Source organism: Priapulus caudatus, unplaced genomic scaffold (assembly GCF_000485595.1).
Source record: "Priapulus caudatus unplaced genomic scaffold, Priapulus_caudatus-5.0.1 Scaffold177, whole genome shotgun sequence".
Lineage (NCBI taxonomy): Eukaryota > Metazoa > Priapulida > Priapulimorpha > Priapulimorphida > Priapulidae > Priapulus > Priapulus caudatus.
The window spans coordinates 345809-360756 of NW_014577238.1; the positions used below are offsets into that span (position 1 = coordinate 345809).

Sequence of the window (14948 nt, forward strand, 5' to 3'; positions counted from 1 at the left end):
CTGCTCCTGCTGCTCCTGCTGCTCCTGCTGCTGCTGCTGCTGCTGCTGCTGCTGCTACTGCTGCTGCTACTACTACTGTTGTTGCTGCTGCTGCCTGCTTGTATTTATTAGATTTGATGTGTTGATGTGTGCCTGATTAGATGTGTGATCGATGTTCGCAGGCGGAGAGTACTGGAGCTTTCCGACGGCATAACGGAGCCGAATGGAATGCGCTGGCAGCTAGTCATAGCGCTCATCGTTGCATGGCTTCTTGTTTTTGCCTGCGTCTGCAAGGGTGTCAAGTCCTCCGGCAAGGTACGTGCGGTTGCGGGCTGCGGTACTTCGACACGTTGCACGGTGGCTGGGGGTTGGACCTAGTAGGAATAGAAGTGGATATTACTAAATTTTAGTACTACCTAGGCGAAGCACGGGTGTATGCACATTAATGTATATCTTTTTGACATTATTTTGGTAAAAATTGTGGCGTAAAAATTCACTTCTAGCAGGATTATTAATTTGCAAACATGTAGAAATAGGTAGGCTAAACTTTCTAAGTAAATACTACAGTGATGATTCTACAATCAGTTCATATCTTTATTTACCTAATAATGCGATCATTGTGTGCATTGAATCTGATTCATTTTAAAAGCTGAGTTGGGGTTTAATGACATTTTGTTAAATGTACAAATAATGTATAGACTATGACACTAGGATTAATTAGAGTGCATTAATCATGCAGGGCTATAAGACAGTCGTGTGTGTGCTGTGGTTCTCTGCCTATATTTAAAAAACAAGTGAAATTCAGTAAATCACTCAAATAGGGGGATTTCCGAGCAGAGCCATCAGTATTGATTGAATTATCTTTAATCATGTTTATGCCAGCTTTGCACCTTTGCTAAAACTGAAAGTAATGCATTTTTAATGAATGACACAGATCTATGTTTGGGAAGATAAAAGGTTTTAATATGATGAGTTATAGCCCAGCTGAGTAAGAGACTATGAACAGGGTCTGAACTAAAAGGTGGGTTTGAGATCAGTTAGCGGGAAGGCAAGCACGGTGATCAGTAAAATATGCAACTAGAGTGGAAGGGTATATAGCTAGGATAAACTGGGTAACTTAGGTAAACTTAGTTTACTGTAAGGTGACAAATAGAGGAATACCTAGCATGTAACAGTATTGGGTTGCAGCTTTTTCTCAGACCAACTGCCATTAATAGGAACATTAGATGCATGCTCATAAGAATAACACTACACTATTTTTCACCAATTTTTTCACCTTTATTTATGCCAAATAAACTCAGTATTTTATGTCAATGAAAAATAATTAAATAATTTTTTTAATGCATTATTATGTGAGGTGCGATTGCCTTTGATGCCTTTTGCACTGATCATTTAGATTTCCCTTAAATTGATATTTTTTCATACTTCAGATAAGATGCTTATAATAATAATTATGTTATATATATGTATATATACAGGGTGCGAAATTAATGGGAGTCCGGAGTCAAATACTTTCTGATTTACTGTCGGACTCCCTGATTTGACATATGCAGGAGTCCGTGGGACTTCCTGAAAATTCTGCGATACTGACTAGTTCGTTCCGGAGCACGGCTTCGCGGAATTACCGTATTTTTCAGCTAATGTCCCAAGAAAATTTGGCAGACGTGCAACTGCATGAATCTTAAAAATAAGCACATGCGTTATTGTTAATATCTTTAATTTTGAACCTCAGACTGCGGACTCCCTCATTTTGCTGCGGACTCCCTCTTTTTGAGGGTAGGGTTGGACTCCTGCATGTTCAAAAGTTAATTTCAACCCCTGTATATATAATATGTTCATGTTTATGTGTAACTGCCCTTTATATATTACTGAACTTGTGACTTCTAAAATATTGAATCTGTTATCATCAAAATTATTCAAATAATTGTATCAAGATACAGTATTATTAGCTCTTGATTATATGCACCCGGCGTGAAATGTAGGAACATAAACATGAAAGCACAACTAATGCCAACACAAAACGCTGGTCAAATTCAGGTTAGCATTTAAACCGTGTGTTAGTAGGCCTTAATTAGATATCGTCATCTTGCATCAGGGCAATAGAGGCATGAATCTTGATAACTTGGATTCAATCGTCTCAGTGACATAAGGGTCATATAGCAGTGTTTTCTGACTATAGCAGCATAGTTAGGATTGTAATCGTGTGTAATTTGTGGTGGCAGCACCAGTGTAAATTTGAACATCGGATAAGCACACTCTCTGCATCTCTCATGTTTAGTTATCGATTTTAACCAATAATGAAGAAAAATTAAGGTTACATTCACAAGTTCATGTAAAGCTAAATCTCCACCACTAAATAACAGTAAGTTGTTGCTACTAAATAAGCACTTAAAATTATCTTTGCCTAGATTGTCTAGTTTCTAAAATGCACAGTTATTTTAATTCACCCCTTTTGCCATCTAGAGAGTTGGCCGAATTATGAATGAAATCTCGTGCGGCATATCAGGGAGTTTTTATAACAAAGATTTATGAATTTAATATATATTAGTAAGGTAGGGTACCCCTTTTGCCTACTCATTTCTGTCCTTCACTGTTAACATATATGAAGGCACTAGCTTTAGAATGTTTTAGCTTTAGGCATACTGATTATAGCCTTATTGCTTTATAACATCATTCTCCCTCCCTTCCACTAAAGCACAGATCTAGTCGCTACATGGGTTTCAATCTGAGAAGCAATGCTTTGAGTATACCCTTGGTGATTTATTGATTAAGCTGAATGAGGGAAGATAACCAGATTCCGAGAGAGAGATTTTTATTCTATAAATTTCACAAATTAATGACGTTATGGGGGGAATATATGTATTATGTATATGTATTGTAATGCATTTTAAAAACATATTCTGTTAGAAGTTGTTCATATTGGTGCGGTGTGGTGTGGTGTGGTGTGGTGAGGATTTACGCGTGTTTGTACAAGTCTCGCATTCAAAGTGTAACGAACTACATGAGCATTTTTCTTCTATACATGCAGCTTGGGTTGCACCGAGGGGCAGCACAGGTTTGCCATTCAGTAAACGGGAGCTTAGACTGCAGGTTGGCCAGCTTGAATTACAGGTGAATCTCCGAGGCATCGTGATGATGAGCTCCTTGCAACACTAGTGTGTTGCAGGGTTGATAGAACTGGTGGCCTTAGGATGATGATGATGATGATGATGGTGTAGATCCCCTTCCCCCCGTGCATTGATAACCTTCAACACTGTCGACCTGCTTTGTCCACTTGATTTTTTCCCCGGTTTCATATTCACGTACCTCGTGTTTCTAGTAGGTTTGCTCAACACCCAATGGCCTTCGTTATTCTTCGTTCCTTCCTTGATGGTAGTTAAGACAAGGTTGTGTAGACACTGCCGCTCGGTGTATCATGTTATGTCACTTTGCTAAGTTGTATATATGCCGCTAGCCGTTGTGTAAATGTTATGTGCAGTGATGAGCATAATTACTAGATGTGGCTGATGGGAGATACCCTGTGCTTGCCTATGATAGGTCGTCTACTTCACTGCAACGTTTCCCTACGTGATTCTCTTCGTGCTGCTAGTAAGAGGAGCGACATTACCCGGTGCGAAACTAGGCATCTATTTTTACCTGAAGCCTGATTGGAACCAACTAAAGACATTTAAGGTCAGTGTTTGCTTGATTGGAGGGAGGTATAGTTAGCCTAGACGAACATATACATTTTCATTTTTAGTAGTTCATGTACATGACGAGCGATTTTTGTTTCCGTATTTCTTCCATCTTCCGTTCTCTGTTTTTATAGGTAAGATAATGTGATTTCGATTTTACGATATAATAGCCTATTGAATATAAATAGCATAAATATAATAGCATGTATACCGGTGATAATTATGTTGATTAAAGGAGATCCATATTATTCTCTCTGTCTGTAAGGATTTAGTATGACATTGTGCTTGGTTCTGTCTGTAGGTGTGGGGAGAAGCATGCATTCAGATCTTCTACTCATTAGGACCGGGATGGGGTGGTCTCATAACGATGGCTTCCTACAATCGATTTCGCAACAACTGCTTAAGGTGCATCTCTTATTAATTTATTTGTGCCGTTGTAAAATATATTGAGTAGGAACTGTTAAACCGACCTATTTATCAAGTGGTATAAAATTTTCATCCTTATTCTCAAATGAAAACAGTTTAGGTTCACTATATTGTTGTTATTTTTTTGCCTTTTCGCAATGCGGAGCTAGAGAAACTACTGAGAGTCTTTCCCCTTAGCAACAGTTGAAACTAGAGCTATGTTATATTTGTTAAGGTGTTGTCATGGTTACAGGGATGCGCTACTTTTATCGGTCATCAACAGTGGAACGAGCATATTTGTTAACGCGTTGTCGTGGTTACAGGGATGCGTTACTTGTACCAGTCATCAACAGTGGAATGAGCATATTTGTTAACGTGTTGTCATGGTTACAGGGATGCGTTACTTGTACCGATCATCAACAGTGGAACGAGCATATTCGCTGGATTTGCTGTTTTCTCGGTTATCGGTTTCATGGCTACCGAGGCCGGTGTCCCCGTCAAGGATGTTGTCACGTCAGGTTAGAACTCAATTCTCATGTGTATACAGGGTTTAATGCATCATAGGTGGCGTGTCCACAGTCATTAACAACCTGACATGTTCTGCCACGAAAATGTTAGACTGGTTCCTGGTCGTTTTTATGCAGGAACAACTTTAGCCGCTCCACCTTCTGTAAGAGGCTGGGCTCTGATTGGTTGAAATTATGTCGAAGTAGATAAAGGGTACATTTATTAACTCAGCAATTTTCCTCAGTGCTGTGATCACGGCAGTGGCTCCATTAAATAAAGGATTAATGTATTTGAGGTAAGATTAACAACCTCATGTATATGTGAGTAGCATTTACAGATGAAGCCTGTTACAGAAACAAACAAAAAACATTTGTCTTGGCCCTATGCTTCATGAAAAGACAACAAGGGAAAAGAAAATGCATTAAATCAAGGCTTCATACTGATTTATCAAGATGCCCTCAGGATTTATTGGATGTTCTACAAAAACTTTGCATTATTTTTAGGTCCAGGTCTGGCGTTTGTAGTTTACCCTGAAGCCATATCGCAGATGCCGGTTTCGCCCCTTTGGGCCATCCTCTTCTTTTTCATGCTGCTTACACTGGGAATGGATAGTCAGGTATGAATATATATATATATGTATGTATACATAGAGTTGATGTCCCCCAGGGTACTATCGGAGGGTACCCTGGGTACGGTTCGATATATCGGAACGTACCCTGGTAACCATCTGATATGGTTAGGATTAGGGTTAGGGAGTAGGCATAGGCGACTCCCTAGACTTGTTAGTGGAGTAGGCGAGGTGCGGTCCGGCATATTAGATAGTACCAGGGTACGTTCCGATATATCGAACCGTACCCAGGGTACCCTCCGATAGTACCCTGGGGGACATAGACCCTCTCAGCTATAGTGACGCTACCTTAATATGAGATTCAATGCAATTTATGTAATTCTTGAGGCACTGAACTTTCAACCCACTTACGTGAATATTAATAAAATCACTATACTCTGAACGAAAATTCACTGTTATATATTTCACAGCTATTACAGTCTGTTCTGGCAGTCGACCTTCCCAGCTCACGCGCTTAGCTCTGATAATCATTGTGCCCACTAGTATATGCAGGGTGCGTAATTAATGAGAGTCCGGAGTCAAATATTCCCTGATTTACTGTCGGACTCCCCGATTTGACATATGCAGGAGTCCGTGTGACTCCCTGAAAATACTGCTATACTAACTATATAGTTCGTTTCAGAGCATGGCCTCACGGAATTACCGTATTTTTTCAGCAAATTTCCAAAGAAAATTTGGCAGACGTGCATCGCATGAATCTTAAAAATAAGCACGTGTTATTGTTATGTTTTAGTTTTGAACTTCAGACTTCGGACTCCCTCATTTTGCTGCAGACTCCCTCTTTTTGAGGGCAGGGAGTCCGATGGACTTCCTTGTTCAAAAGTTAATTTCTACACCTGTATATGGTAACGTGTGAGTTACATACAGTGTGGTCTTTCCATGGCAGAATGCATCTTGATTGTCAGCTACCGCGTCAATTCCGTGTTTCAGTTCGTGATGTTGGAGACGGTGGTAACGGCTATCTGGGATGAACTTTCACACGTTACGAGGAAGTATAAAAACTCGAAGCTCTACATCACTGCCGCCTGCTCTATCGTTATGTTCATCCTTGGGCTGCCAATGATGACCAGGGTAAGCATCTTGCAGTGCAGTTACTATAATGCACTTGTTGTTGATTAAAGCGACAAAAATGTGCAGTTAGCTGTTTCTGGTGTGTGCATATATGTCAGTGGGCCCTAATTCAGTCAAAGTTGTTATAGGTGCAGTAAACATTGGTTATTGAATAATATCTTATCTGCTCTTTTAGCGAATGCTAGAATAACTGACACCATGTGTTGTTTAGAATTGTACTTAATCTTACCACCAAATTTGTTTCGGTTTGTCAATTTTTACTAGACATTAGCCAGACTTCTTAATGTTGTTTATCAACAGCCTAACTTAAAAGTCCATATATGAGTTTACACACTGTGTCACATAACAATAATAGTAAGAAGTTTAGTGATAATATGTGTGTCCTGTATGTTGTAACCATAAAAATAATATATTAGTTAGACTCTATATATCTATCTAGTGTCTCTATATATTTCTATGGTTTTAACGGGAGTGACAAGCTCAGCATATGTGCTGTCCAGAATGCGTGTGAAAATGCTCAGCGCAGCAACTTAATTCTGTTACACATGTTACACCCCCTTTTGGCAGTCGCGATTCAAAGTGTAAACAGTTGCTGATAAATGCAGATGATTTTCAATTGAGCTCTTGAGTAACCAGCAGTGAAATTGGATCATCTAATGTCAATTACTGTACAATTACTACAACAACTGGTGCCTAGCAGTGTTGACACACTCCCTATATACACTTCTTTGGGCTACTTTACATATCTGTTTCATTCTACTTAAAGAAACTGATTACTATATATACGTGTTGCATTATTTGATGATAACAGCTAGTAAAGGATCGTGTATCTCTAGGGAGGTGCCTATGTGTTTATATTGCTGGACTGGTATGCAGCTGGCTACTCCGTGATGGTGATCTCACTATGTGAAGTGATCGTCATTGGATGGATATTTGGTACGTACATTTACAATGTCTAAATGTGATATCATTTGAACTTACCTCAACCAATGCAGTTAGATTAGGGTCGTAAAATTCTACTGGCATCCATGTGGATCCTTTAATAAAGTGCGTATACTTTAAAATGGCATAACTATATGTATGTTGCTGTGATTATAACTAGTTTTCCGTTCCGTAGTGCTAAATAAAGGTGCAGTATATTTAGGGTTACGAGAGATGGAAATTGCTAGAATGGTAGGTTCTAGATGAGTTCAGTCACACTGAACTGACATAATTACATCTACGTATCACTGACTGTCTATGTATAATAATAATATACAACTAATGTTGTATGTTATACATATGAGTAATGTGTATGTGTTAGTGCCAAGAATTAATATTCGCCAATATTGAGTGAACAACACACCGCAACGGACCACAAGCCGGATGACGAAGACGCAAGTTTAATGACGTCACACAATACATGTACACAATACACATGAAGCTGATAGGCGATAACACAATACACTGGCGATTGTTAATTTCTAAATGAAGAGATAGATTTGGTTAGATATTAATATAGATTTTCTACTTCACTTCAGGACCATTCAGGTTACTAAAAGACATAAAAATGATGCTGAACTTTGAGGTTCCATGCAAGTGGCTTTGGTGGGTTCTATGGGCTGTGTTTGTTCCAGCAATTTTAGTGGTATGTAATAAAGGTGTTGCTTTCATCGAAGGCATTTATTGCATGCATAAGAACCACGAAGTATATCATATACACCCAATTGCTTCCATGAACGATAAATGATATTTGGGAGGGGGGGTTAAATAAATAAAGGTTATAAAGGTTATCAAAACTGTATAATGTTACTGCCAAAGCATATTAAAATAATCATAATTTCATTTTAAGAGACCTATTAATTTCCATTTCAGATCGATTCCATTTTCCTGTAAATACTCAGTTGGATTCTCTGTCGCATCAAGTTTGATATCAGGTGTATGCTTTCATCGCTGATGAATTGATTTTCCCCATTTCTTTCCAGTTCATACTCATCATAACTGGCTTGTACCAGACGAACGTAGAGTACGCTGGTTACAAATACCCGCGATGGTCTATCATCGTTGGCTGGATGGTGGGAATGCTATCCATCATTCCTATACCCCTGTACGCCGTCTACTATCTGCTCTCACGACCTGGAACGTTCTTCCAGGTAAAACTCCCAATCCTGCAATAGTCTTCTCGTTATTTACTCGTGTATAAGTCGCACTTTTTTGTACACAACTTCAATAAAAAAATCAGGGGTGCGACTTATACACGAGGCTAGGATATCCATACCAATGTTTGTACAAACTTGTCAAGGCAAATTATGGGGTGTGACTTATACACGAGTAAATACGGTAGATAATATTAATTTAAAACTTAATATTATATAATATTATATAAGTAATGGAGTGTTATTATCAAGTTATTTTTATTACTTAATTATGCTTTATATTTTTATATTTATATATAGTCATCTCATTATTTGACCACAAGATGATGGTAACCCTTTGTACATAGTTTTTCCTAGTAATTGTTAAATTAGTTGTGATAAATAGTGTAGCAATGAAAAATGATGCGAGTACTATAGTCATGCTATTTTATTATTTTATTATTTTACTAGTTTATTAAATTATAATAATCATTTGCTCTTGGTTGATTGTGAACACACACACACTTATGCATAATTCTCCACGTTAAACGAGCAGTTTTGAGTCTCGGTGACGCAGTCTTGCTAAATGAATGCTATACAGTAATTTAACATTGCCGTTAATGCTTGTGATTAATTTCTACCGCAGCGGTTGTTACGGGGAGTGCGGCCGACTGAGTGGATGCCAGCCGTGGAACCATTCCGTACGGAGTACCAGATCATGCACGAAACGACGCAGAACGGTCACCTCGTGGGTGGCGTTGTCACGAGCGGCGTGAAACAGCAGAGCATGTACGACAACCCCGTAGCGAACTACACGGCAACGTCGCTGCCGCCGATGTACGAGACCAACATGTGAAGCACAAGTTGCGTACCTGCAAGCGATCGCATCACAGTTTCAGCAATTTGCGTGCGGCAGCGAGGAATACGGTTTGCAATAGTCTAGGATCAACGAGTGTCCACAATGCGGTGCCATAACATCAGGTGTGAATACTAGAGATATCTCTATTATTCACTCCTGATAACATGCATGGCATCATGAGCATATAGTAATCTCACCCTTTTTCCTAGGATGGTATTGGATCCAGTTTTATAGGAACTGTACACAAGTTCTCTCTAATAGTGTGATGATGAGTACCGGTATTGTGTTTAAGTACGAGCTAATGATCATTGTAGAGATGATTGTTAATTCACCTCGTCGTGTCTATTATTCGAATCTCATTAGAACGTTTTCAGGGCTGTTCACGGTAGCTGTGTTTGGGGGTTATCATGGTTGTCTCCCAAGTTCTAGGTAGTACGGTTGTCAGCATGGAGATAGGTCAGGTCCTGTTCATATGGGGATTAACGATTCTGTATAGCTACCTCAAAATTCAGTTTTTGTTATATTTTTTTCTGTTTTTAATTATGTACCTTCTTCCGGTGGAGTTGACGTGCTGTATCAAATTTATATATTAGTTGTGCTGGAATAAAAGACATGAGATTTTACATTGTGGTCGTGCCAAGAATAGTAGACACACTACAGTAAACCCTCTCCAACTCGAGCATGAATTTCCAGTATCATCAGTTTGCTATTTGTGTAAAGATTCACTAACTTCGGATAATCCAACATCGGCACATTCTAGGAATGCAACCCTTGCAGTTGGAGAGGAATTACTGTACAGTAGGAGGAATATATCAAGTACGTAATATTAGATATATATTCTTACTCGGATATTACCAGGGGGAAATGAGCCATCGATGACTCTGTTTATGCTACAACCTTTTGAAAAATATGGCTCGGATATATGGATTATGGTATTTTGTATATTAAATATATTTATGGCACTTGTAAGATAGAGATAACTAATCCCGAAAATCAGAAGCAATATCTCAATGTGATGAGATACACACTGTGGTTAGATTGTATGTGGTAGATGAAACGGGCCATGGGACCAAATGTAGATGCAATGCAAGGGCGCAGATCACGTACAGTGTAGCCTCGTTATAACGCGATATAAATTAAATGACAAGAATCTCAATGATTGTTGGCAAACATCAACTCGGAATATATGATAGCTAAGTGTGACAAACTACACGGTAAAATTCTTACTGGGTGTATTCACACCTCCAACTACTGCTTGAATACTCATACGTTGCAATTAACCTCTAATATATTGAAATAACATATTCATATCAGGTTATTGTGGTTTTGCTGCAGTGGAAGATAGCGGTTACATGGTACCATATATATATATCACTACTAGTTGCTCAATTTATCACTCCTGGGTGTTCATAGCTATTAAAAATAATGTTAGCTCTAGTAAGTTTAGCATTCATTGCGCTAAACGCAAAGAGACCTATAGCAACTAGAGATGGTATAGATAACTTTTACGTAGTATGTACATAGTAGTACGCTACTATGTAGTATATTTCCAGCTAGTACGTGATATACTCATCCAATATGTGGTACATATTTAACTATGTATGCGATGTTATGAACTAATGTGTATTTAATCTTCTATATACATACATTCTAGGTCCATACGTTTACATGGCTGGAACCTGATGGCTGTCCAACGTTACGTTATACATTACGCCAGTTACGTATATTACATGCGTATAGCTAGTAGGTGCTATACTAAGCTAGTCTATGGTGACGTTATAACACAGCTGTGCAACTGCACAATAATTAAAATCTATTGGTTATTAACTATTTTTTAATCAAAATGCAAGCAGCATATGCTGTACGTTGAAAGTCGTACAGTGTGTGCTATTACAGTAAATATGTATCCTGATCAGAAAACGCAATGTTGTGCAAACAATATAGCGTGTATTTAACTATTCACATTAAAATTGTAACAAAGTATTGCCACAGGTCATGTCAGCTATTTATCTAGTTATAGATAGTGGATACTCTTGTAACCTTACGCACAACAGTTAGGCTTGCTGTACTTGTAGGTACACAAAAGCGTAGAAATTAATCTATTGAAAGGTGTACAGTTGATATGGTAGTTACAGGAGTAGAGGAATAGAGATATTTATAAAGGTCTCTATTCATTTTGTAGGTTGGTAACGGTAAAATACTGGCTATCCAGTGCTATTATGGTTGTATACAATTACGGTGTATGGTGTTAGTTAATATAGTTGTTAATATATTAGTTAATATGAGTTTGTGGTAAATATGTGGAAATGTTTTTTTTATATACATCACGTAATAATATATTAGTTTCATCACTTCGTCAGTTTTGCCTGTGTAGGTTGTGTTTGTGTGTGTGCATGCTATGTTATAGTGCTTATTTGCACCATGATTACAAAGTACATTTGTTCTACATGTTACAAAGTAGATTCATTCACCCAGGTATTCTAACTATTTTGCTTCTAAAGGTTGTCAACATCTTCGTTTATAGTCTGTCAGTCGAACAGTGGCTGCCACAAGGTATAGTGAGCTAGCTAGGCGTATGGCCGAATTTCGGGTCAAACCCAAAACGCATCTTGGGTGTTAAAACATATGTCACACCACTGTCATGAGCTATCTGCTATAGTTATCAGTACCAATTACTGGTAGGTGGCATTAAAAATCACTATATAGAATTGTTAATAGCCTATCTTGATGGTCGCTGACGTTACATATCAATCGTTGTTAAGGAATAATATCTTCGTGCATGGAAATTATGATGAATTTATAATAATAATTGTCTAAAAATCAAAAAAAGGAAATCCTGGATATTGGGCGCTCGAACTGTCGAGTTTCATGATGTAAAATCTATTGTCCTGTGTTTATGTATGGATTGAAAAATTGTGGTGTTGAATTAGGTGTCAATGTCAATGAATGCATCATGATTATTGTTATTAGTTACTGTTTTGCAACTAACTTAACCAATGCGAAGGCTGTATTCGCTCTCCCACTCATTAATGATTAAATGGTTGGCATTTCCAACATGAGATTTTCAAAATGCAGGTGTACAGTAGTTGTTTATTGCACGATTTCATACATTACTGTTTACATACATGATATATTTGTGGCGGTGGCACCACCACCGGTCGCCACGTGCTCCCAGACAGAGTCATATCGTGGTCATAAAAGCTTTGGGTTGGTCGTTGGGTTGGTCATTTCAGTCAAATGCTTGGAAAATATTAGTAGGCGAGTAGACACATTATGGAACGAGGCTTGGCACAAGAATAATTCCAGCGAATAAAACAAAATAACTGTCCTGTCATATCATGGTCAAAATATTTCAAATAAACATAACTCTGATCGAGTATATGAATTTATTTAATTACATTTTTATTGGCATATACTTAATTTACAATGGGAGCTAACTCATTCTTTACAATTATCAAAATCAGCTGAAAATGGTATGCATATATATATCCCACTATCTATAAATTATTATAAGTGTGTTGTGCTGTCCAAATAGCGTGTAATTACCTCTGCCATTTGGTGTACGAGAAAAATAAATATGTAAACGTGTTTGAAAACAACAATGGGCTGCGTATATTACGCTGGGGTATAGTTTATAGTATTTAATTTACCACTAACATCTGCATGCATGATTGGTAGGATGACAAATAACATGCAGAAGAAAACAAGCAAAACACTTTTCTCACATCTTAATCAGTTCTCCCTGGAAGCATATTAGCTGGAATTTCATGCTCCTCTTGAATTTGTCCATCAGCTTGCCAGATACTCTGAAAGCAGTGAAGAGATTTTTTAAGTTCATATCTCTAGTTTTCATTTCTAAATCATACACCACTAGTGAATAACTACTGAAACTCAAACTATGTTTAAAAATGACAATGTTCTAATGACACTAGAGATTTCTATTTTTACTACATTCCTATGCATAATATAGCTCTATTATTATATAAAGTTAAACGTAAAAACCTATAATATATAGTGTATTACGTTTCACTAAAAATGTAATGTTGAAAATCATGCTAAAAAAGCCACAACCAGTTTAAATATCTGTACATACTCGTCATTGGCTGATTTTTCAGGCAAGCAGGCCATAGCCTCTGTGAAGCAAGTTTTAGATGTCGCTGACTGGTATGCCATTGTTGCTCCCTGCAAGCCTATAAGGTCCAGGCAAGCCTGAAAGTGCCAAATACTATTAGATGATACTAAAGGTCAAATTGTATATTGAGGAATAATATTTCAGTGATTGTAGTATGAACGTTTTGATATTCAGCAGGCATGTTTTTCTGTTGCATTACACATTAAGGGTGATTGAATGATTGCATTATAACTAAATCATGCATTTAAATGTGCAGGAAAATCTGTGCAATATATATATATATATATATATATATACAGAGATCATGATGGAGTTAGGATTGGGATTTGAATGTTAGGGTTAGGGTTCCAATCAGGGGTAGTGTAGGGTTACGGTGATAATGTATAATGGCAATAGTGTATGACAGCGGCCTTAGGTTAGTATGCTTGAGCCCGCATCCACCCCCAAAACCCCGCCCCTAGGGAATGCTATCATTTGTTCATTCCTATCTTTCCAAACTTACCTGCTGCGCCCCTCCTTCGCTGAACCGAGTTACGCAGGAGAAAAGCCGTGCGAGCTCGCCAGCAATTGCCTGCAGTGATCGCGACATGATCACGTAGAGGGAGGCAGGGCTAGTCGCATGCACCTCCGCATGTATGGCCACCATGCTGAAAAGTAGTTCCTTCAGGTATCCGCTTACCTCTGCAACATTTGAACACAATGTTTACTACTCACCTTTGCAAAATTTACATGATATATCAAAGCCATTTTAAAATAGCTGGTATATGATTTTAGGTACAGCATTTGCTGGCTGGTGCTAGGTATTCAGTAGAGAATAAAACGTTTGCAACAATGCTGCAAGAGCACTCCTACACTAAATTTCACTGTCATCTGACAAAAGATGATGCTGTTGGAAGCTACGCATTCCGTGTCGCTGCTAATGGGCTATTAATTACAACAGATCCATCCTTGCTCGCTCAGTAGCTCTGGGTTATGGGAAAAGTGTGAAGTGGTGAGAGGTTGGCTGGTTTTAGACATATAGTTTTAGACATTTAACTCTTATGTTGTATAAAGTGTAATTAGTTCGTTTGGCTGCACTGAATCTCAGTCTATTGTACTGTCACTGATAAGTAACTATAGTAAATTTCTTTCTTCCCCTTTTAGCACCATCTTTCTCGACTTCAATTTTATTTTTGATTTATCGAGTGTCAGCTCTTTGCACTCTCTACACAGTAAATTGCAATAGCACGTTTACATTGCATATAGATAGATGGATTACATACAGATATACAGCTACAAGATATACTGTTACCTGATGGTTTGAATGACTCTGTCCAGCTGAAGTGACCGATGTACATGTTCTGCTCAATGGCTCCAACGATGGGGTCCGCTCTCCTCTCAACGTAAGCAGAAATCAGCTTCGTGTTCAGATCCTCAAACCTGAGCTTCACAGCCTGAGAGCACATAGCACAACAACAGTTATAAACAGCCTGAGAGCACATAGCACAACAACAGTTATAAACAGCCTGAGAGCACATAGCACAACAACAGTTATAAACAGCCTGAGAGCACATAACACAACAACAGTTATAAACAGCCT

General features: G+C 38.3%; 2 protein-coding genes across 8 annotated transcripts in view; one reads left to right on the top strand and one right to left on the bottom strand.

Moving 5' to 3' along the window:
- Positions 1 to 12307, top strand: part of LOC106806744 (sodium- and chloride-dependent glycine transporter 1-like) — a 29597-nt gene extending 17290 nt beyond the window's left edge. For all 5 annotated transcript variants that reach the window (XM_014808790.1, XM_014808793.1, XM_014808791.1 and 2 more), the window contains exons 5-14: positions 162 to 294; positions 3517 to 3651; positions 3955 to 4058; positions 4452 to 4576; positions 5069 to 5181; positions 6124 to 6264; positions 7101 to 7200; positions 7785 to 7891; positions 8229 to 8396; positions 9025 to 12307. In XM_014808790.1, the coding sequence (XP_014664276.1) occupies positions 162 to 294; positions 3517 to 3651; positions 3955 to 4058; positions 4452 to 4576; positions 5069 to 5181; positions 6124 to 6264; positions 7101 to 7200; positions 7785 to 7891; positions 8229 to 8396; positions 9025 to 9234 (1336 nt within the window). In that variant the 3' untranslated portion in view covers positions 9235 to 12307. The remainder of the gene's footprint in view (positions 1 to 161; positions 295 to 3516; positions 3652 to 3954; positions 4059 to 4451; positions 4577 to 5068; positions 5182 to 6123; positions 6265 to 7100; positions 7201 to 7784; positions 7892 to 8228; positions 8397 to 9024) is intronic.
- A 311-nt stretch (positions 12308 to 12618) lies between these two features.
- Positions 12619 to 14948, bottom strand: part of LOC106806743 (exocyst complex component 2-like) — a 24131-nt gene continuing 21801 nt past the window's right edge. For all 3 annotated transcript variants that reach the window (XM_014808787.1, XM_014808786.1, XM_014808788.1), the window contains exons 21-24: positions 14661 to 14802; positions 13872 to 14050; positions 13331 to 13446; positions 12619 to 13043 (exon numbers count right to left, since the gene is read on the bottom strand). In XM_014808787.1, coding sequence (XP_014664273.1) covers positions 12959 to 13043; positions 13331 to 13446; positions 13872 to 14050; positions 14661 to 14802 — 522 coding nt within the window. In that variant the 3' untranslated portion in view covers positions 12619 to 12958. The remainder of the gene's footprint in view (positions 13044 to 13330; positions 13447 to 13871; positions 14051 to 14660; positions 14803 to 14948) is intronic.